Source organism: Bactrocera latifrons, unplaced genomic scaffold (assembly GCF_001853355.1).
Source record: "Bactrocera latifrons isolate USDA-ARS-PBARC rearing strain unplaced genomic scaffold, ASM185335v1 scaffold_245, whole genome shotgun sequence".
In the NCBI taxonomy this organism is placed as follows: domain Eukaryota; kingdom Metazoa; phylum Arthropoda; class Insecta; order Diptera; family Tephritidae; genus Bactrocera; species Bactrocera latifrons.
Genome location: NW_017536019.1, coordinates 253337 through 276406, shown reverse-complemented (window position 1 = coordinate 276406; position 23070 = coordinate 253337). Strand labels below are relative to the sequence as shown.

General features: G+C 34.9%; 3 protein-coding genes across 3 annotated transcripts; 1 reads left to right on the top strand and 2 right to left on the bottom strand.

Moving 5' to 3' along the window:
• Positions 1 to 2849: 2849 nt before the first annotated feature.
• Positions 2850 to 3988, bottom strand: LOC108969238. The gene is made up of 2 exons (XM_018933832.1): positions 3586 to 3988; positions 2850 to 3519 (listed from the first exon to the last, which is right to left on the bottom strand). The coding sequence occupies exons 1-2, from the start codon at positions 3814 to 3816 to the stop codon at positions 2902 to 2904; spliced, it is 849 nt and encodes a 282-aa protein (XP_018789377.1). The 5' UTR covers positions 3817 to 3988; the 3' UTR covers positions 2850 to 2901.
• A 3253-nt stretch (positions 3989 to 7241) lies between these two features.
• On the bottom strand, positions 7242 to 11825 carry LOC108969240. Its single transcript, XM_018933836.1, is given in 3 exon segments — positions 7242 to 8025; positions 9259 to 9933; positions 11694 to 11825. Coding segments are annotated over 2 exon segments (1281 nt in total). The 5' UTR covers positions 9912 to 9933; positions 11694 to 11825; the 3' UTR covers positions 7242 to 7397.
• A 4526-nt stretch (positions 11826 to 16351) lies between these two features.
• Positions 16352 to 22701, top strand: LOC108969252 (kelch-like protein diablo). Its single transcript, XM_018933854.1, has 9 exons — positions 16352 to 16525; positions 19898 to 19922; positions 19986 to 20103; positions 20188 to 20545; positions 20645 to 21016; positions 21292 to 21608; positions 21721 to 21922; positions 21994 to 22095; positions 22161 to 22701. The coding sequence occupies exons 1-9, from the start codon at positions 16490 to 16492 to the stop codon at positions 22449 to 22451; spliced, it is 1821 nt and encodes a 606-aa protein (XP_018789399.1). The 5' UTR covers positions 16352 to 16489; the 3' UTR covers positions 22452 to 22701.
• Positions 22702 to 23070: the final 369 nt, after the last annotated feature.

Below are 23070 nucleotides of genomic sequence, written 5' to 3'. Positions count from 1 at the left end.
GTCCTTGGTCTTTAGTAATAAACCAGACTCTCTTCAATCTTTGAAAGTCAATATGGAACGTGCTATTCATGACGTATTTATAACTTATTTTAGTGATAAAAAGTACTTGAACATTGGGTTCCTCTAATTTGTTCCTGGAAGTCGTAGTGGTCATTGGAATGATATTAAGTAAAGGACATTTAAATTTCGTTAACAATTAGTGTTTTTGTTTTTAAGAAATCATATCACTTTCATTGGAAAACCCGTTATAAATCTTACACAGTTTCTCTTACCTCTACAACAGAAACAAGTACGAATGCATCTAATCAAAGGACCTCGTGACCTTACAGATATGTTTGTATATGTGGGTATTTTTCTATCTTGAGTTACTAACCGGTGATTAAAGCGATGTTGGCTTGTAGGATAATTAGTAGTCTAGTAATTAAATTCATTGTCCAGCGGAACCCTTTCTGACCTTGAACCATTTATATTAAAATTTTAACAAGCCGACGTGTCTAAAATATAATGTGACCTCTATTGGATACCATGGTGATACATTTGTTATGGACTTTCTGTTGATTGACGCATTTACTAGTTATAAAATATAATCGATAAGTTTGAACTCTGCTCGCTTAAAAAATTTACGTGTGAAAATATAATAACAAGAGCTATTAAAGTCTTATTAAAGTGCTGTAATCGATTAAAGCACTTGTTCGTCTAGACGTCACTTTTCAAGGTTTGCCGAGTGGAGGACAACTCCTGTAATAATCAACATTTATACTCTTGCAACCTGTTGCTACAGAGTAAAACAGTTTTTTTCACTTAACGGTTTATAAAAATAATCGAGATAAATATGGAGTGATATATACTTACTTACATATATATACTTTATATGTATACAAGGTACGTTCCAAAGTAAACAGGACTTTTTGAATCTAGCGCCCCTGGTGGCGCCATCTACATGTCGACTAGTGCGTTAGAATTTGCTATCTTTATCGATTGTCCAGTGTGAATTTCATGACATTTCATAGATTGTAAGTCAAGTTATTGCGTTTTAAGTGTCAGTATTTTTGTGTTATCGGTGCGAAAATGTGCTTCGCGTAAAGAGCCAACACTAAATTTTGTTTTAAAATTAGTAAAACTTTTGCCGAAACGTTTCAATTGATGAAACAARTTTATGGCGATGATTGCCTATTACGTAGCAGAGTGCACGAGTGGTTTCAACGTTTTCGAAGTGGTCGTGAGAACATAAATGACGATCAACACGTGGACCAATCAAAATCCGTGATCACCGAAAATTCCATCGAAACTGTGATTGAATTCATCAAAAATCAGCCGAAATCATCATTGATATTCATGGAAATGGAATTGAACGTTATTGTTGTATTCTACTTTGGAGTTATGAAGCGTTTGGTGCACCGTATTCAACGTGTTCGACCCGAATATCGCGAAGATGACAGTTGSCGACCGATTAGTTGACTAAAAATCGCATTTTAACCATTAACCACKCCCCGTATTCACCTGATATGACACCGTGCGACTATTTTATTTTTGGAAAAATGCATTTGCCCATAAAAGGAAAGCTTATGCAGACGTAGAGGCCATTCAAAATGCTTGCACCGGCATATTGGCGGCCATTCCGAGACTATTTTGAATAAAATAAATTGGTTTTACAGAAAAAAACATTTGTTCTGTTTTTTTTTTAAGTCCTGTTTACTTTAGAACACACCTTGTATAAATGATCAGTATGGCGAGACGAGTTGAATTCCAAGCGAATCTCTGTCTGTCCGGGCAAACGATAGGTTGTCAAATATCTCTCTTCCGCCTTTTTGCTCTTTATTCAATGCTTTATAATGGAGGAAAACTTTAAAATTGCGCAAATCGGTGTAGGCGAACTCCATGTTTACACGTCTATAACTGTTGAACGCAATATCCAAACTACTCATGCATACCGTCAAATTCAAATTCAAAAGACAAAAAGGTGGAAGGGAGATATTTTCCAACCTAATATTATAGAAATTTGGAGAGAATCCTATCCTATATAATTTAGTCTAATTTCGAAAAAATTTTCGCTATTATAACAAAGCTTATACCGAATATGTTAGTACGCAATTCCGGTTTATCCTTCATATCCCTTACAGGTACATAATGAATTCCGATCATCTGTCTATTTGAGGACGTTCTCAATATATTTTTCGCTGCCGGGAGGTAGTAATGATACTATCTTAGTCTGCTCACTATATAACCTGATTAGTTCTTAAGAYACTAATTTGATGAAATTCATTAACATTTCGTCGAACAAGAATCTTGAATTCTTTCACAATATCATTAACAGCTTTGCCAACATCTGAAGGTATTTCCTCGGCTTTGATTCTGGAAAGTTGCAAGAGTATGAAATGTTCAGTTACACATGAACTTAGCCCTTCTTTACTTCTTTATATCTTTTCGAAGCATTTTTAAATTTTTTTCAAATAAAAGTTGCATCCGGACGAACATCTTAGGCCAATTTAGGTTTAATAAAACATACATTGAGCGAAAATATGATATTCTATTTAGAGTATACACATGTGACTCGTAATGATGATAGCAATTTTGACATCAGCACCAATACAGCTGAGCTTAGCTTATAGATTAATAACAAGTGCGAGTTATTAAGTGCATTATGATAGCATCCCAGTAGAAAAGCATTGACTTCTTCTACTCACATAACAGGTTTGAAGCTAGACTTCAAAATGCCTTTCAAAAGCCAAGCGACGTAAGTGTTATCAATAAATGTTGGTTTATTGCGGTTAGTTTATTATTATTTTGTTATTTATATTTTTCTTAGTAACATTTTAGAATAGTTTATTTACATATGCATTTAACTAATATTGAAATAAAAAAAATCTCTCCTTAGACMCTCATCAAAAGTCATGTTGCGCCTTAGTCATCCTTCTCATCACTTCCCACAAGCTTCTGCAGTTCGTGATATTTGCGTATTGCGTTCTGAACAAATACCGTAGCGCGTCGCACACGTTCCGGTGTCATGCCCTCGGCTATCATGCGTCCCACACGTTCCGCATTGTCGCTCTTCAAATACTCCACAGCTGTAGTGGTGACGTTACAAAGCGGTGTGAAGCTGCAGACAAGTCTGGACAGGGCGCCGCCAAAGAATATCATGCCGATCGCACCGAGAACAGTGGCAACGACGCGAAACAAGGCCGACATCATCATCACCGAGAAGAGGTTCGTCAAATAGGTGAAAGGACTTAGAAGTGAGTTGCTGTTGCTATTATTTGCAGCTTCTGCAGCTGGATCAGCCGTAGGCACTAAATAGCCTTCATAGCCAGTTTGCACGACATATGGACCCGGATAGATGGGGCCGGTGCCAGGTGGTGGTGGTGGAGGCGCAGCAGCCGCATAGCCGATGGGCGCCGGATAGGCGGCATAACCGGGATAGGCCGCACCAAATTGACTAATATACTGCTGAATGGCCTCGGGTGTAAGAAAGCCGGCGTACATCGGGGTTGCTGCATCGCCATTCGTGCTGCCTGAATTCGACTAAAATGAAATGAAATGATGTAGTATTGAAGTAGATTTAGAAATTATTGTACAGTAACAACATACCGCCGGAAGAGTTTGTGGTTTTTGTTCGCTGGCAGCAGCCTTAAGTTCAGTCTCATTTGCGGGCGTTTCATGCCCATCCCCAGGGTTTGGMGCTTCGGCTACATTTGTATCGACGACTTCAACTTGTGGAGTCGGCGCATTCGCCACTGAATCTAGTGGCACCGCGTGCGCACTTCCTAATCCCAGTARAAGTATGAGCGCGAAGCACTTCAGCAATCTGGAAGGTGTCATCTCTCAGCAATCCTTCAAAGTGTTGTGCTCTTAAAGTTGTGCGGCTTCTGACGTATCAAAGCGACTGATCGCCGCTGAACTGCACTACGCCTATTTATTAATTTTTATAGCCAGGCTGTRAGGACACTTTATATCCACAACACATATTTAGCACACGAGACTGGAAATATCCACTGATACTTCCGGGTATTTTCATTTATACCTAATTTCCAAGGCTGCGCTGCAATTCATTATAATACGCCTCCAGCCGCGTTTGCATTTCCAGAGACTAATCCGGTTCACGTGGCTGCTTACCTTCGGTTTTTAGATTAACAAATTCAAATTTTCTCAATGTTGTGACTGACTAACAATTCATTTTCTTCGTATGTATGTATCTCTATTTGTATGGTGCCAGGTTCTTGCTGCGAGTGTCCTTTCTTATCGTTGCACAGGTAAACTGCAGCTATGCGCTTGCGCAGACGGTAACAAAGACAATGCAAATGTTTTCGCAAAAGGTCGAAGTGAAATTCTATGAAAACGATCAAACAGTGGTGGCTGTTAATATTGGGACAGGTTTTGCCACGCATTAAGRGGGTATTCTAGTCTACAGGCTCGGATTTCGAGCTCTTTTCAACAATAATAAAAAAGGTCGATTTTTTCACTAATTTTTCAATTTAGTGATAGAGATATATGTATTTATTTAAAGAATATTCATGCCTTGAAATAAATCGACTGWTTAGAACTTGAGATATTGTGGCTACCGCATCAAAAAAGGAGTTTTGAGAAAAACGCGTTTAAAGTTTTACGTTAAGTTTTGRTCAACRTAATAGATAGATAGATAGTTCGCTCAACCGGTATAGTTGCCACGTAACTAAAATGGCTATAACTTTGAAAATCATTTGAGCTTTGAAAAATCCTTTTATGGAAATATTTTTGAATATCGAAACTATCGAATTATGAAAAAAAATGTTTCGATTTTTTCAAATTTCAAGACTAAAATACCCCCTTCCATATTTAAAAACAGCTGAATGTTTGAAAGCAAAATGTTTAAAAGAACAAATAAAATATATTTTCCTCTATTTATTTTTATCACTTTATTAAATAAAATGTATTCTGTGAAATTTGAAAGAAAGTTTTTTTTGAACTAAAATATCATATGAAAACTGAATTTTCCGTGTAATCTATTAGATCTTAATGTTCTTTRGCTTTAAAGCATATCTCTGATTAGTGTGTTTTTGATGCCACTGCCWCTTTTGTGGAATTGCAATGTAATTGAATTATTAGCGTGTCATCTCAGGGGAATAWATCCGTTCATATTAAACGATAGTGCTGTAATTAGTTTGCATTTAAATCAATTTACACTTCATTAATATAATTATGATTTGGCACAAAATGTACAGGGTGGTTCCCAGCACAATGCAAAAAAAAGGCAAAGAATCTAATCACTTTGTGGTTTTCAACTGCAGGAAATAAAATGATTGCGAAATTCATGTAAGAAACGGTATTAATATATACATATGTATGTACATGCAGTGTTGCAAAATTTAATCTACATACACATAGGTACATACATATATAAGTATATATGTATATAAGTAGCGCCGTTTACAAAATGCAAGTCATCGTAGAAGCAACGGTAAAATGCCTAGACCACTTCTGAGCGATGACATGTATAATAATAGATAAATACATAAACATGCATATGTATGTAATAGACGCATCATTGTCAAAGAACGCATTTCCCATAGTTATTAAATATGCCAAGTCATTTTGTACTTAAATACAAAAACAATAACCGCAATGTCGAAGCAGGTAAGCGACAATAATGGAAATAGAATATMTGAGTTAGCGAAACTCCAAGATGGATTAGCTGTAGAGTACCAAATAAATTGCATATATTATTATAAATTTGTTTAAATACTGACATATATTGTTGAACATGCCAGTTGACGTGCGCCCTAAACATTTCAGAAAAGTCGGTGATCCGACCAATATCCTATCTTGGAATTAATTACATAGTATATCACTTACTACTACTAAAGATATATTTTAGACTTTTGTACCTTGATCATGCTCTATTAAAAAAGCCATGAAGTTTGGAAACCTCAGATGGATCGTTGGAACCTTTATCGACGAACTAAGTCAGTATATTATTTTTCTTTATTGGCGTAGACACTGCTTACGAGCTGAKTTTGGCGCCAATTAGAGATTCCAAGCGTAGCCAAGTCCTTCTCCTCCCTATTTTTTCGTCGGTGTGGAGGTCTTCCTACTCCTCTGCTTCCCYGGCGARTACTACGTCGAATACTCTCARAGTGTTTTCATGCATTCAGACGACATGAYCTTTTCCGCGCAGCCGCTGTTTCTTAATTCGCTCAACTATGTCAATGTTGTCGTATATCTCGTACACAACCTCTCTCTCGAAAACTCGTAATGTGGACTCATCAGATTTTGTTATCGTATATGCCTCTATGCCTCGAGTTTGTTATTTGTTCGTCAAGAGATGGCTTTACTTCTCAATTGCCTTCTCGTTCAGGGTTTCGAAGTTGACATTATTGTTGGTGTTAATACCGGTTCCAAGATAGACGAAGTCAGGGCTGTCAACAATCATGTCGGAGCCAAGTCGTGAGTGCGACTACYGTTTGTTTGATTACAAGAGATAAATCGTCTTGCCCTCGTTCACYACGAGATCCATTCTGTATATACGCAAAATATTTTAAAATATCGAACTGAAGTTGTTTTTACATTCGTTCTCTCCATGAAGCTGATCGTTTGTCGGAATCACTAACAGATAAAGATCTTCATAAAAGTTTTTTTTTTCTTATTAATTCGACTGAATGTATTTTATATCAAAGACTAGACTAAACTATAGGTATGTAGTTGCTTTAAGAAATCCAAAAAAGCCTCAACCCGTTCTATTCCGCAAGCGAAACAAATGTTTGGTTCCAGCCGAACTCAGTGACTCTTTATTTGAAAATAATATAGCTTTCTGCCCTGTCATTATCTAAACGAACATTTAAATCCAACAAGCATKTTTTCCTAAAAGCAGTCTCTTTAATTCAGCCGCAATAATTACTTAAATTGTTTTAAATACAGGCAAACAGTTACAGTTACAATTCACAAGTATTATCACATGAGGGCGTGTCCGGTACATAAATATATATATATATGTACATATATATGTATATAGACGCAAATATACCAGACAGTGAAGTATGAATACTAGTTCACTTGACATTTGAATTCAAGCTTGTTATAAAAGGTTCAGCTMATTTTTCATTTTCTGTCGGAAATCATGAGTCACCCATACTTAAAACTTCCAGATTCTTAATTCGAACAAAGACGGCCTGTAGATAAATGGGGCTTCTTATGGTCTTAGTTGTACCGTATTTTATGACTTTTACTTCACTGGAGTGAGGCAGAGAAAACAATTGGTGAAGAACGTCAGATGTGTATCAATTATAAAACAATTTATTAAACATTTAAATAGATYACAATTAATTATTCTGATTAGAGTGTAAATATGTAGATATTCCTCTTGGTTGTAAACCCAAACTCCGCTTTTGATAGTCAAGTAATTCATATATTCTTACGGATGTTTCTGCTTACACAAATAACTTCTTGAATTCCATGCAACCTGCCCAGTTTTCGTCCCAACCCGGAAGTTTCTTACAATGTTCGTACCATCTGGCAACATTGGCATACTTGCTGAGGTTGAAATTCGCAACATCAAATATGGACACCGATGCTAAAATAGAAAAATCAGCCASGGACAATTGATCACCCGCCACATATTTGTTGTCTTCTAGAAACGTGTTCAAGAAGTCCATAGCAGTCTCCATATTTTTGTACAGTTCAGGAACCACTGGTTTCTTAAAAAAGAGTTGGGGATAATAGTAGTCGGCGAAAGATTTGTACAAGGTGTCCATGTCGAAGTATAAGCGCTGATTGATGAGAGCTCGCTTCTTGGGACACTTGGGATACAATGAATCATCTCTGCCGTATTCTTGCACCAAGAAAATCATAATCGCACGTGATTCCCACAGCACAAAATCCTTGTCAACCAAAGTSGGCACGACTTTCTGTGGGTTGATCTTCGCGAAGTCATTGCTCATATTTTCCCTCGCTAGCAAATCTAGAAATTTCTTATTCAATTCAATGCCGAGACTTTTAGCAGTGAGTAATACTGCATGGCATGGAGCAGAACCGGGGTAAAAGTACAAGTCCATATTGCTGACGTCGGAGTTTTTAAGCTACAATGAAGAAAAAATCCACAACTTTATATTAGTGGTAGTGGTAAAAGAAACAACAGTAAATTAATAATGTTTAACCGTTCAACTTGACTCACTCAGCGACAAAAATGCTCTGAAACTGAAGTAATTCTTACAGCAAAACGTTTTACATTTAATATGTAAATTTATAGTCTAAGCTATACACAATTATTTARTCTGAGTGTAAACAAATTAAACTAACATGAGAGTGATATTGAAAGCAGAAAGGCCGCGAGAGAAACAATTTACAATACACATAAGAGAAATATGCCGAATACATGTACATAACTCCGAAACAGCCTTTATAATTAGGGGTTTCATTCATTTTTCTTTAAACAAAAATTKAAAATCATTTGCACCAAATTTTTCTTAATTAAAATCTTTTGCTTTTCAGATAAACAATATCGATATTCATTTTCGTTTTGTTAAAATTGTGAAATCGCTTTCTTGATAAGTTTAATTTTGACTCATAGCWAATTCTTATCAATATGCTGATAAGACGAATCTCATTTAACACGCCTCCCGGCGCATTTGACGTATTTTAAATTTTACCTCACAGGAGCACCTACCATTAGATACTTAACTTTTTTCGTTCGCTAGTGTAGTTCCCGTTTCAAGGTCAATGTGATAAGATTGAATTTAAAAATGATAACATTAATACAATTTTTTTGTTGTCCTATGTAAAAAACGTTTTGGATATATGTATTTGTGTTTACAATTTATGTCCCCATCAATGATCTTGCAAAATTTGCTCTCATATATTTTTATACTATTGCAACATGTTGCTAAGGACAGGCGGACAGATAGGCCGCCACTTGGATTTCAACTCGTCTCATCATCTGTATACATATGTATATGTATGTATAATCCTATATCTAGCTTGATTCATCTTTTTGATTCCAAGAACCGTTAAATTAACAAAACTGGTAAATGTTGCGAGAGTATAATACTTGTAACTCTCGCAACATGTTGTTACAGAGTTTACCAGTTTTGYTTCGGTCGAAAGATAACGCGTAGAATCACAATAATTTTTACTTACCGACATAACGTTTTTCAATCTTAATTTCGTTGCTCACCAAAAATAAAATTAAGTCTCTTCATTTTTTTTTTCAATAAAATATTTATTACAAACATGCATGTGTACAGAAATCACTTAAAATATATTTTACACAAAACGTAAATTCCTTACTATAACACCATTGACAATTAGCATCGCTGGAGCATTTAGCCCAGGAATTTCTTGAATTCCAAGCAACCTTGCCAGTTCTCGTCCCAKCCTGGAATTTTCTTAGCATTTTCGTACCATCTGGCAACATTGGCGTACTTGCTGAAGTCGAATTGTATGACATCGAAGGTTGATACTGTAGCTAAAATAGCCAAATCAGCCACGGTCAATTGATCGCCAGCCACGTAGTTGTTACCCTCTAGGAAAGTATTCAGGAAGTCGAAAGCGGCTTCAATCTTCTTGTATAGCTCTGGATCAGCCGGCTGCTTGGCGAAGATTTGTGGGTAGTAGTAGTCGGCGAGTGACTTGTATAGGGTACCCATGTCGAAGTATAAGCGCTGATTAACAACAGCTTGCTTCTTGGGGCACTTAGGGAATAAGGCATCGTCCTTGCCGTATTTCTCGACCAAGTAAACAAGAATGGCACGCGATTCCCATAAAGCGAAGCCATCGTCCACCAAGGTGGGAATAGTGTGCTGTGGATTAATCTTAATGAACTCCGGTGTCAAATGCTCACCAGCCATCAAATTCAATAATTTCTTATTCAATTCGATGCCGAGATTCTTCGCAGTCAAGAGTACTGAACGGCATGGTGCAGAACCGGGCAAGTAATATAAATCCATAGTATTAGGTAGCGTTGAGCGTCTGTTGAGAATAAAATAAAATGTACTATAGTAAATTGTGTTACATTGCGGATGTTTGAGCAAACAAAYAACGGCACCGATTTTGCGACACTTGTTTCGCTGCATATACTCAACCTACATACATATATGTATGTATGTATTTCTACTGAAAATTTTTGCGTCAAATATAGCGTAGTCGAAAAAGTGTTTTCGTATTTCTAATCAAACTTCAACTTTTTTTTTTTGGTAAAGGTTCAGGAAAGCGGCTTTTCCGAAAACGTGCACCAATTTTGACGGGAAATGTCTTAAAATACTCGTTTTTAATTCTACTTTGCGAATGTGTATGGCGCGTATCATTAAAAACAATATGATTGGCAGCACTGGAGATATACGACTGCAACAACAAAATCGTATTGACAAATACGAAAAGACTTTTTCGACTAGCCATATATAATGCCTTTGCTAGCTGTTACTAATGCACTAACTGAGACTAGGGATGATAAACTCGATTCCGATTCTACTCAAGGATCGAGTTTTCTCCTAAAATAATCGATTTCTCGGAATCGATCTTCAGTAGTCCAAGTCGATTAAGAATCGATTCTTGACATTCGACTTTACTGTTAATTAAATGACTAGTTTCGTGTTATACATACCTCAGTATATACAGTAATAAACCTTTGCTTTGTTTACATACATATCCTCAACTCTAGAAAATCTTAGGGTGTTGTGTAACACTTTTTTTGCTACTTTCAGGTTATTAGGGTGTTGTGTTAGCATTTAAGCTACAATAAATTTTAAATATGCTTCTGTTTTTAAGAACTGTCCCGAAAAATGTATGGTTTTTTTAAACTGGCAATTAGCTTATTGTTCTTTTACTTATTTTAAATTTATTTAAAAACTTATTTTATTAAACTTGTTTAAACAACTTGAATATTAAAAAAAAAAATTTATATTAAATGTAATGTTCTTGGTACATTATTTTTGACAAAAAAATATAATTATGTTGTAACTATTTTTGTGTTTTATTTAATCGATTTGAATTATTCATTCAATTTATGCCTTGTGATTTAATAAATAAATTTTTGTCCTTTTAATTTAATATCGATTAAAATCGAAAGAATCGATTCTTGCGCTCGATTAATCGATTCTTAGAATTTAAAAATATAAAAAATAATCGGAATCGAGAATCGATTCTGTAAACAATCTATCCATCGCTAACTGAGACTCGAACATGTTGATTTATTAACTATTTTGCTTCAGTTCTGTTAATTCTTTTATATACTACAAATTTACTCATTCTCTTTTACAAAGTCTCCTCGTTTTATTWACACCTCTCCCTCTACTAAATAAGCGTTTGACTGAATCCAATTGGAATCCGGCAGAATGGAGTTTTCGAAGTAAGTTGTTAGAAAATTCTAGCATCACATTGAACATATGCATGTTCGTATGCATGTATATGTGTATGTATGTGCACATTGATTTTCACTTTTGCATCGCTTTAAAATCACAAACATTTTCTCTAGTCAACATTGCTTACAAATATATTTTCATTTGCTAAAGCAAAGCAGAAAATATTGAAACGCCAGGATTTTTCTGCCACAGAACCTGCATTTAGCGAATAAATTAAACTTGCTGCGAATAAATTCTGACACCGCTAAATGCCTTCATCCGTGCTAGCAGAGCAAAACGATAAATATTTTCTATGAACGTCGAACACTTATAGTACAAAAATATATAGATTACTATGACATCACTGCACTTATAACTACTATACAGACTCACTTTTTTGTTGAAAAATTTGCGGAACTAGACACTCACAGCTGTAAGGCGAGAGACACAATAAAGTTGGTCATGCAATTTGTTCTTTATAAAGCTTTTTCGCACCGGCAAAACAAAGTACTCATGCCGCGTCAACTTATATACTCAATTAAATAATATACATTTAAGCATATATTGTATATAAATTTGAGAACGCCAAGCAGACAAATTTTCAATTGCCCACACCATGTGGTATTTCTCGAGATTACGGCCATGTTGTATTTCCTGTTACGGCGATGTACAGATGTATGTACATATCAGCAGCTGGCGTCAGAGAACTTAAAACATGTCTTTATGTTCTCTGCAGGCGTATTGTTTGTTGATAAGTTCTCATAAATCGTTTAAAATTGGGTCTCTCAGAACTGCCTAGGTGAACCAGAGAACTTAAAACATAGAGAAGGTGCAAATTGAATTTTGTATGATGTTTTAAGTTCTCTGGGTGARYATAACCAACTTCGGCCTTTAGATTAGAGATAGGCAAACATATGTACATCCACACATATCTACATAAACTAATGTGAACATAAGTATGTTTCTAAAACGAACTAACTCACTGTAGGTTGTGAATGTGTATATCTAAATGTCACAGTTCTCAAATGACTTTTTTGGAAATGAGAGAAGTTTTCATTTTTTCCACAACCTCTAGCGCTGCGTCAATCATATACTTATGTCATATTTATATAGAAGCGTATGCATATGTATATTTAAATATATAATTGTATAAGCAACTGAGCACTTTTTGCGAATCAAAAGAAATGAAATGCCTGGCTAAATCATCGGACTTAGAGGGTGCCCCATCACTCAGTCGGTATGAAAACTGTAACACTGAGAGTACTACCAGAGATAATGAGATCCCGAACTCCTGTTTTAATATACCATAAAATCATAAAAAAGGAATTAAGTAGTTTCGCCATATATTAAAAGTCCAATATATAATAATTTGTATTCGTAATAAATGTTGGGTATTTTAATTTAAAATGTCCAAAAATTCTTATTTGGTGCGAGCTGGCCATAATGGAAAATGTTATAAAAAACGCTTATTTTGAGGCCCTCTCACACTGGAATAAGTTGGGCATCCCATTAACCCTGGTACTACTGTGTGCAAAAAATAGTAGGACTTCTTACCGAGCTATTCTGTACAAGTCTCTAAAATTGAGATTTTACATTAGAGACAATTTTCATGACTTGATACTATTTTGCAATTCAATACGTGACAATCACAAAAATCGCTCAACTGAAAACGAACAGGTCTAATTAGCTTTTACATTTCATTATTTAGAGTTGCATTAACACTTGAATGAAAATAAATCTGTGTATCGATAACAAATATTAAATTTTTTACAACGAAGTCATAAAAATAAAAATATATGTATGTTGACTTTGTTTCAGAGTTTGAATTGCTTACAAAATATTAAAAACGACAATTTTGTGACCTGTTAACTATCAGGTCACAAATTTGAGACAATATTTTGTGAATAAAACCAGAGAGTGTGTTGTGAATATTAACTAGTCATAAAGTGAGACTTTACCTCAAAATGTCTCAAATAGGGACTAGAGACTGCTTACAGAATTCCGTTACATTTTTTCTGCGGAATCAAATTTCTGGTGCCGAAACGTTCATAATGTGAAACTTCGGTGATATTTATTTGTCGCGTGCAAGAGTCCTTGATTGGTGCAAATCATTCAAAGAAAGTCGAGAACGCGTTGACGACGAACCATGACCTGTACAGCCAACAACATCAACTGATGATCAGCACCTCAATTCAATAAATGAGTTGGTGCTTGAGAATCAACGATTAAACGTCAGAGATCTTATTACCATTGTTGAAATATCGGAAGGAGCAATGAAAACCATTCTAAAAGCTCGTTTGGGCGTAAGAAAAGTGAAAACTACCAGGATGTTATGAAACGCTTTATTACTGGCGATGAGTCATGGATTTATACTTAAAACACACCAATCCACCGATTATCGTAGAAAAGGTAAAAGAACTGCAACAAAGCAGGTCAAAAATCAAGGTTATGTTGACAGTTGTCTTCGATAATCGGKGTTGCGTACAGCATTGATTCTTCGTGAGTTTTTCGGCAAATTTTYAATCAACATCGCGAGACACCCACCGTATTCGTCTGACTAACTCCGAGTGACTTATGGCTATTCAGCAAATTCAAAACGGCCGTTCCGGGGAAACCCGGTTTTGCATCAATTKAAAACATTAAACGTGTAAACGTTGAGGGCTATTCCGGAAATTGATTTTAACAACTTTTTCGAAAATTGGCAGAAACGTTTTGAAGGAATCGAATATAAACAAAACGTCAATAAAATGTCCTATTTTAAACAATTTTGGAGAAATGTAAAAATTAAAGTTGCAGGGTTTCTCTTTCTTTTAAATATAAAAAGTACACACAGTGCTATTATCCAAAACCAAAGCACTTGACTGGTGCATATTTTGAAAATAGTGACCAATACTGTAAAATCTATCATTGATTTTATACAACATGCAATTTGTATAGTATTATAATATTGTATTTCAGAGTCTACTCAATGGTCCAAATATGTACATATATCCATACTTGTCAGATTGCTTAGAAAACGAGTTTATTTTGTGACAGCAAGAATGATAAAATACGAATATGGTATATATTTCATTATTGCTCTAAATCCATATATACGTACATGCAGACGTACTATATTTATTTAACGTTTTCTACACATGTTCCACAGGTAGTTGCTTTGTAATCGCTGGCTGCAAGCAGAGTATTCAAAAGTGCGGTGTACTTCTCACGAGGGTTAAGATATACAAAAGTACATATGTAAGTATGTATGTCTGTAAATATTTGCTCTATTATTCTTTTGTCTGATTATGATTATTAAATAAGTGTTGGATACACATACATACATATGTATGTGTGTATATATCTATGCATCTACAATTCATACTACAACGCACCGTACATATGTATTTATACATACATATGTATTTATATGTATGTATGTACATAAATTTAAACTTCCGGACCTACAACAACAAAATATTTCCTTACCTTATCCTCACSTTATTTTTTAAGTTTTGTTTACTAACAACTTCTGCCTATATTTTTCTTTTTTGTTTGCTGAGTGAAAGTACAGACATCTACATTCTCTGGAGAGTATTTGCAAACTCGTGACGTCACTGTTAAATTACTCTCGAGTACAAAATATAATAATAAAAGCATGTAGGCATACAGCTGCATCTCTCTTCTCTTCGTTCAATTACTTACATATGGCTTATATATATACATACATACAAATATTTTTACATATCTATATACGAGGGGAGCTCAATTTTATATTTTAAATTTGCAAACATCATGTTTATCGAAGTCAAACGTTTTGTTTTTTGTAGAGCAGATTTGGTTTTCTTTATTTATTGTTCTATTTTAAATGTTTTTTTTTTTTTTTTGAAAAAGCATCACTACTTTTGATGCTTATAATCTTGGGGTTCTGTGAAGACACCGAACAAGTAATAAGGCCTATTCACATACCACTTTCCTCGCTTCGCGTGACAGTTCATACTAAAATAAGGAAGCGCAAAAAAAAAAAGTGTTTGCCACAATGAAAGCTTTGCTTTCTGTGTTTCTCTCCAACAAAAATGTCGACTGTTGCTTGGCAAGTGTAAAAAGAAGACAGATGTCAAACTCTTGCTTAAATTCTAAAATTAGTAAACAAAAAAATACATGCAAAATGAATGAATTTATTAATAATAAAAAATATTTATTAATAATACAATTTCTTCCCCTTCTGCAGCCAACTTTACTTCGTAACGTACTGTCAAAGTCAAATTTGGCCCATTCCGTGTTGCCAACGCGTTTATTTAGGTATGCGCATGAGAAATTTTTGACAGTAATTTGCCGCTGCCGGGTTTATTTAGGCACGGCACTTACTTGACTTTACGTTTAAATCTTTTTATATGAATGCACTTAAAAAAGAGCATCATCATACTCAAAATCAATTTGTATGTAAATATCAACCTTCCATGTGCTTCAAATAAATTACTCCTATAATCCTTTTAAAAACAAAAAAAAAATGTTTTTGTTTGCGGCAACCCTGCAGCGCGATTGGCTTAAGTGCATTCACCAGAGTGGCATTGCAACGTAGAACCATGTGTGGAATACAATGCTCGCGACAGACTGCAAACGACATCTGTCAAATATTAAAATACACACGTTCTTAAGGCCGAACCTATTTTGACAGCTGCACGACTACACGACTGCAGGCCGACAGTTGTCGTTCTCGCTAACTTCAATTTAATCCTATATTTGCCAACGACAGTAGAGTGGTRATGCCAATAATATGTAAAATGTAAAATTACTCACAGCTCTAAAAAACTTGACAGCCGTAACAGAGCATTTATAATAACAATTGATAATATAAAACAAATAAATTTACCTACTTATTTTTTGCTTAAAAAATTTCAATTTGAACAAAATATTGAAATTTCATTGAAGTGCAAGATATTAGTATGGCCACAACGAAATTGTGTACGTGCAAAATGGCAACTGCGTTGTTTTGTGTACATGGCGGYCATTGTTATGTTGCTGCCCTCTCAAAAACGTTCATGTWGTAKGATTCACAGCGCCATTTTCAGTTCAACGTCGTGCTGCTGCAGTCTGTCGCGAGCATTGTGTTCAATACGCCATTCAGTATTTGTCAAATATCAAACGTGTTAGGTTGTGTTKTTGTATTGCAGTGCCGCCGTTGTTTTGTTGTATATAAAAATATAGAGATGTGGAAGCCCAGTAGTGATACCCCASCAAACTCGGTACGGAAGATATACATATAAGATTTAATTATTTATAGGTAAATTATTGYGTCATAACTTAAGAATTAGTGAAGTTTGAAAAATGGTCAAAACGACAATGCAAAAGTTGGAAAGCTATCAACGAAGAGAAATATCTGCACACGAAGATCGCGGACCTGCATTTGCCGACGCATTTGTTTACGAATCTGTACTCAAATTTTAAGAATGCTAACAATGTTCCTTTACAAAACTACTACCTTCCTTCCTTTTCCTTCCTCATTGAGCAAAATATGTGAACACTTGAGAACGTGGCAAAAACGCAGAAATCAGCCATCTTTGTTTGTTTTCATTTGAACAATGTTGCCATTGATCAGTACTCATATAGTTTTGTACACATTTATGTTTTCAATTACAATTTTTTATAATATAAAATAGCAAAACTGAAAACAAACTGTTAAAAATAGTTTATATATTTATAAATAATAGCATTCGACTCTGATTTTGAGTTATTTTAAGAAAATTTCAAACATATTGAACAGATTTAACTATAAAAGTTGATAATTACTACAGTATATACACTAGGCATCAAATGAAAGTATAAATTTCACACGTTATTTCAATGCAGTTTTATTAAAATAAACAATTAATAATTCATACATTAATATTACATTTACATAGGTATTTAAGTAACAAATTATAAATTAATATATTTTTTCCCCAGAATAGAAAGAAAAAATTGTGTTCCACTTTAAAAAAAGGACCTTTAAATAAAAGTGGTCAAATAAAACTATACATTTTGAAAGAAACACGAAACTTTTGGTTTAAAAGTAAATTTAGTAATTAATATTGCCTTCTTTATACTGAATTACTGCACGAAGATGTTTTGGCATTCCTCGAACCAGATTTTCTAATATTTTCTTTGGAATAATGCCAAGTTGACTCTTTTTAGAATCAAAAACTAACCACAAATGCTTAATGGATTATAACCCGGTGACTGAGCTGGCCAAGGCAGTTTTTCTATAAGCCTTCTGCAAAAAAGYGAGTAGTCATGCGAGATGTGCGTTGGTGGTCGTTATCTTGTTGGAGGATAAACCACCCCAAGTTCACTTTTTACGCATTCATTTTCAAATTTGCRCTAAGAATGTTAACATATGATGATGTCATTCGTCCATCGATTTTAAGTTCACTACCTACAGCAAATTTTGAGAAACAGCCCAAACCATGAGAGAACATCTTCCATGCCTCACTGATGATTGTATGCACTGTGGTTTTAAGCGACCCGAAGGTTTACACCACTCTCCCTTACGTGTTTTTAACTCCTTAGCTCGAATTTGAATATAATATATATATATAWAAAATATATGTCTTATTTGAAATAAAAAAGAATTTTTTAAAAAATTATCATACTTTTCTTACTATTTATATTTTAAGTTAAAAAATCAAATAGTTTTTGGGGTGTCCCATTTATAGTGTGAGTCAGTGTACATGGGTGATTTTTTTGCGACATAGTTTTTGAAACCAGATGTTTGTAGTTTTCTTTTCATTGTACTAATGGAAACATCCAATATAAAACTTTCAATCAACTCCCGCGAAAAAATTTCAAGGTTTTCTTGCACAAGTCGCTCAGCGCGTACAAAAATTTTTTACTTTGGACCTCCTTCCTATTGAATCTTGCACTCTTCCTTCTCTTGAAGTATTAAAAAATCTTTCTTGTCTCTCCGATGCAAATGGAATAATTTTCATATATTTTTTGATACTTTTCAAACCTTTTCCCATCTTCTACAATTAAGATTCGATTCTCTTCAGTTTATCGTATCTTTTTCTAWGAAACAGAACAAAARCATTTTCACCATAACAGAAATTCCCTTATTAAATGCAAATTTATTAAATCTGTAGTAAAATTCYGTTTTACCTTGAAAGAAATGAACCAATACTAAAATTATACTTTCATTTGAGGCGCAGTCATAGGCTTACCAGCGAAGACTAATTACTCTCGATAGGATAAATATTTTTTGYGTCCAAATAATAAGTGCAAATATTACTCGAACTGTTTATTTACATAACGGTGCATCTACATCAAAAKATTTATGAATTTTTTCTTARGCGAAAATGTAGGAGATAAATGAGTGATGTGAGGTTGCCAGCCCATAAGATGGGCCGTATCAGCTGACACGGGCCACGATTCTATGTTCKCCACTTTTCCTGCTCTCAGAGTGTATCTCTCATCGATAAAAATGCAGTTTTCTGATGGGATTACGAGAAYATAGCGGTTGAACACGTGTGTTGTTGCTTCGTGAACGTAACAATATCAGCTGTTCGTTGATGTCACCGGTGAGGTGACTGTGTATGTTTGTATAGTCGTTCTCAGAACTACACTTTTCAGCTTTGTTTACAAAAAGTTTTATRCTTTTCTTTTCAATGCTCTCAGAGCGAAAGTTGTAACAGTGACGTCATATTAAGTTGAAGTTCAGAGTATGAAACTTTTGTTGCTCATTAGCGGTAACTTTTCTCTTTGGGTTAACTATTGCATTCAATTTCTGCTTGCCCTGTCATATGGTATTCTGAAATTCTTGTTTATTTCATTTTGTTGAAAATKTTTTTTCAAAAGCTGGTTTTCATCATATATTAAAATTATATATATTAAAATTATCTAATAAATTTCTGAACATAGATACATACAGATGTATGTTTGTTGACTTTGTTCATTTGAGCACAATTGAATCGCTTTTATACATTTCGAAATGAAAAGAAATGTCGAACTACGTCGCAGCGATCTCTTASGAACAAAAATATAAGGAATGTTACCCAAGCACGAGCGGCCCGTTGTCTCCACACCACCACAAACGACTAGTTTCGGCAAGGTAAGGTAAGGTAACCCACGACAGTCGGATCTACGGAAACCGGAACGGACCCGGATTTTTATCCGGCCAAGGACTGTCAACTCGGCAGAACTCTGCCGTTACAACAACAACAACAACTAGTTTCGGCAACAAAATGCTTCCTGTGTGAACTAACATACATACATTCGCTTATTCTCTGAGAATATTTACTAACAACATACAATGTATGTTGTAATGTGGTGACGGGAGAGTAAAATACTTCCAAAAAGCGGAATTTCGTAAAGTGATTGCTGCGGCAGTTGCACGTTGCATGTAAAGTGAGTTGCAAAAGTGAAAGTTTATCTTCGGAAAGCTGATTATTATTACACCGCGAGAAATTTATTCTGAGGGCAGTTTTTATGGGTTTTAATTACTACCACATTTCTCTATATCTTCAAAACAAAAAATATTTCAAKAATAAAGCGAACATTTATACACTTTAAACATACATTATTGTTTTTAAACAGCAAGCGTAGACATTTTAATTGTTTTTTTTTATTTTTATGAATTTCAGTTCCTTCTTAGTTCGGTGGAAAAAAGTAAGAGATAAAAAAGAGATGAAAAAGTAAAAATATTAAACGGTGGTCCTCAAATACTTTCAGCAATAGGGTCCAACAAAACCCTGGTCCACGTTTCAAGATTGGTCGTCAACATTTGGCAGTGCTATGATGCTCAACATCTTATCGATGTAACATTCAAATTGTCCAATCCAACACTTTTGTAAGTCGCATTGAATATATGTGCATAAGTTTTTTTTTTAAAAAGTACTATATATTAATCGTATTTTCATTTGAATTTCAACAGAGTTCCTGCACACCGCTTGATATTGACAGCGGCAAGTCCGTACTTTAGAAATCTCTTCTTAGATGAGGAAAACAGTAAACCCGTTATCGAGATAGACGATATTGATAGTGACACCTTTGAGCGGCTGGTAGCATATTGCTATACGGGCTCATCACTAATAACCGAGGACAATGCGGAAAGGATACTGAAAGGTGCAATGATAATGCAGTTGGATGATGTGGTTGAGCTTTGTGTTGATTTCCTTTTGGAGAACGTATCCATATTTACAATAAAGCGGTTATATGAGTTAGAGCATGAAACTGAGTGTGTTCGGCTAGCGAAAAGAATACAGGAATACGAAATAAATMATTTCTATAAGGTAAATATGTGGCATGTTACAATATCTTCCCTAAAACGATAGAGGGTTGATATGAAATTTGTAGAATATAACCCACACCAATTTTGTTTTTTGCTATAGATAAGTCGAGAGGACTTTTTTTTAAGGTTCAGCGCAAAAAGATTGAAAGCGCTTGTGGAAAGTGATAATTTGAATGTGAACAGTGAGGAGGATGCCCTTGACGCAGTTGAGCGTTGGTTTAACCACAATGTTTCTGATCGCAGAAGCTCGCTGCCAGAGTTGATGTCTTGCTTACGTCTTACCAACTTCGATRTAACCCTTTTGATGACACGAGTTAAACCGTTGCCTGGTTGCGAGACATTGGCCTATAAAGCTATGTCGTGGATATGTGAACCTTTGTCGCGTACAATGATATATTTAAAATACATTGAACCCCGCAAAGGACTGAGTGGTAATTGGAGAACAAAAGCGTTGATGGCCATACAAACGGAGGTAAGTAACAGTAAATATTACTAACATTGAGAGGAAGGAGTTCTTGTAGCATTACTGAAGTGAAATTTCTGCGGATACTGTAGTATGAGAAATTGACAGCAAGGCGTGACTTAAGTTGTGCGACGAAATTATGTAAATTTTTTAATGATTTTAGTTTAATATTCGTATAGTTCCGTATTTTAGAAACCCTACAATTAATTTGTACGATTTCGTTGTAATCCAATTTTCCGAATAGATTTTCGTAAATGATGTAATTAATTTTAATTTTCTCACAGTGCGAGGACTCAAATCACGGTTGCATATATCGCTTYAACAAAAGAAAAGATACCTGGGTGCAATGGGATAAAATCACAATAAACCCTATGAGTTTCGAAACAATTCTTGTGGAGAATGATTTATATTTCATTGGAGGCAAAATAGACCACGAAGCGATAAAGGACGTAAATAGATGGAATTTGAAAACGAAAACATGGAAACGTTTGCCCGACATGCAKAAAGCCCGATACTGGTCCAGTGTTGCAGAATTGGATGAGAAGATCTATGTGATGGGTGGACTGGCGAATCTGGTCAAAGTCTCACAATCGGTAGAAGTGTAAGTACAATTGTATCAGTTTCGGTTTGCAATTTTCGAACATTATTGTTTTGAAATTTTTTACTTGAAAATAAGTGAATATCAAGGGTTTTTTTTTTTTTGTTTAATTTAGTTATACGAAAACATGCGGTTGGAAGGAAGTATGTGGACTGATTACGCCACGTTACGGCGCCCGTGCGGTGACTTTAAATGGCAAAATTTACTTAATTGGTGGCCACTGCGAAGGTGATCTAAAAGCTGTTGAAAGCTATGATCCCAATACGGATAAATGGACCGCATGCGCACCTTTACTTAGAGAGCACTATTTGCCTGGTGTAAGTTGAGAGAAAAACTGAAAATTTTGTATTTGCATTGCCAACTCCTCCAATGCCTCTTCATGTTACAGGTGGCTGTATACAATCGACACATTTATGTAATAGGTGGTTGGACCAAAACCCAAAATATGTTCGTAGAACGCTACGATGTTCAGACCGACAAATGGACTAAGGTAAATTACGGCATTTTTTTCGAATATTTCGACGAGAATATCTCAAACATTGCTATTATTGACAGGTTTGCTCTTTGACGAATGGCCGGTGGGGCTTGGGTTGCATTTTTATAGACCAACAACTTTGGGCCGTTGGCGGCGGTTCCAAAACGTCTTACACAAATAACGTGTCAGTTTACGATACGAAAAAGGATGAATGGTCTGAGGCTAAAGCACTGCCTAAGGCTGGAATATATTACAGTTTTACAGTTTCAACCACTTTTTTGGCGGAAGCGGCAAAAGTACAGGAAGTAAGAGAAGTAAACGAAAAAGAAAAAATCATGGAAAAGGAATTAACGAATTTAAAAGAACTATAGAAAAATAAAGAAATGACGGAAATGGAAGAAATAGCAGAATTGAGAAAAATTAGAGAAATAATAAGACAAAGCAATGAAGAAAAAGAAAGAAGTGAAGAAAGTTAAGGAAATCCAAATAAATTAGCCCAAAAGGAAGAAGACGATGAGTTGAAATAATTAACTATTATATCTAAGCTGCCAAATGTGGAACTTTATTTATTACATAGAACAAATTTGCTTTAATAATAAATTAATAAACTGAAAAATTATACTTTTAAATAAATTTATTTCTTGAATTTTGCAATCAAAACTTAGTAGAGATCAAGGAGCGTTAGTAATCATTTAACCTTTAAAAAAAGTGAGAGGCTTTTGCACAATAAATTTTTCGTAAAAAAACATTCAGGGGGCCTATTCTGTAAGTCGATTCGAAAAAAAATTTACTCGAATTCGGATTTTTTATATTCTGTAATTCGATTTTCGGATCTTCAAGCCAATTTTCGAATAAAATATTAGTTAACTTTTGAGTTGTAGAAAGCAAAAACGAAATTTGTACGTATTTATACTGGCACAGGGTGGTACAACTTTAGCATAATTATAAAATATATCCGAATTTCGAAAAGAATACCATTACGAATCGAGA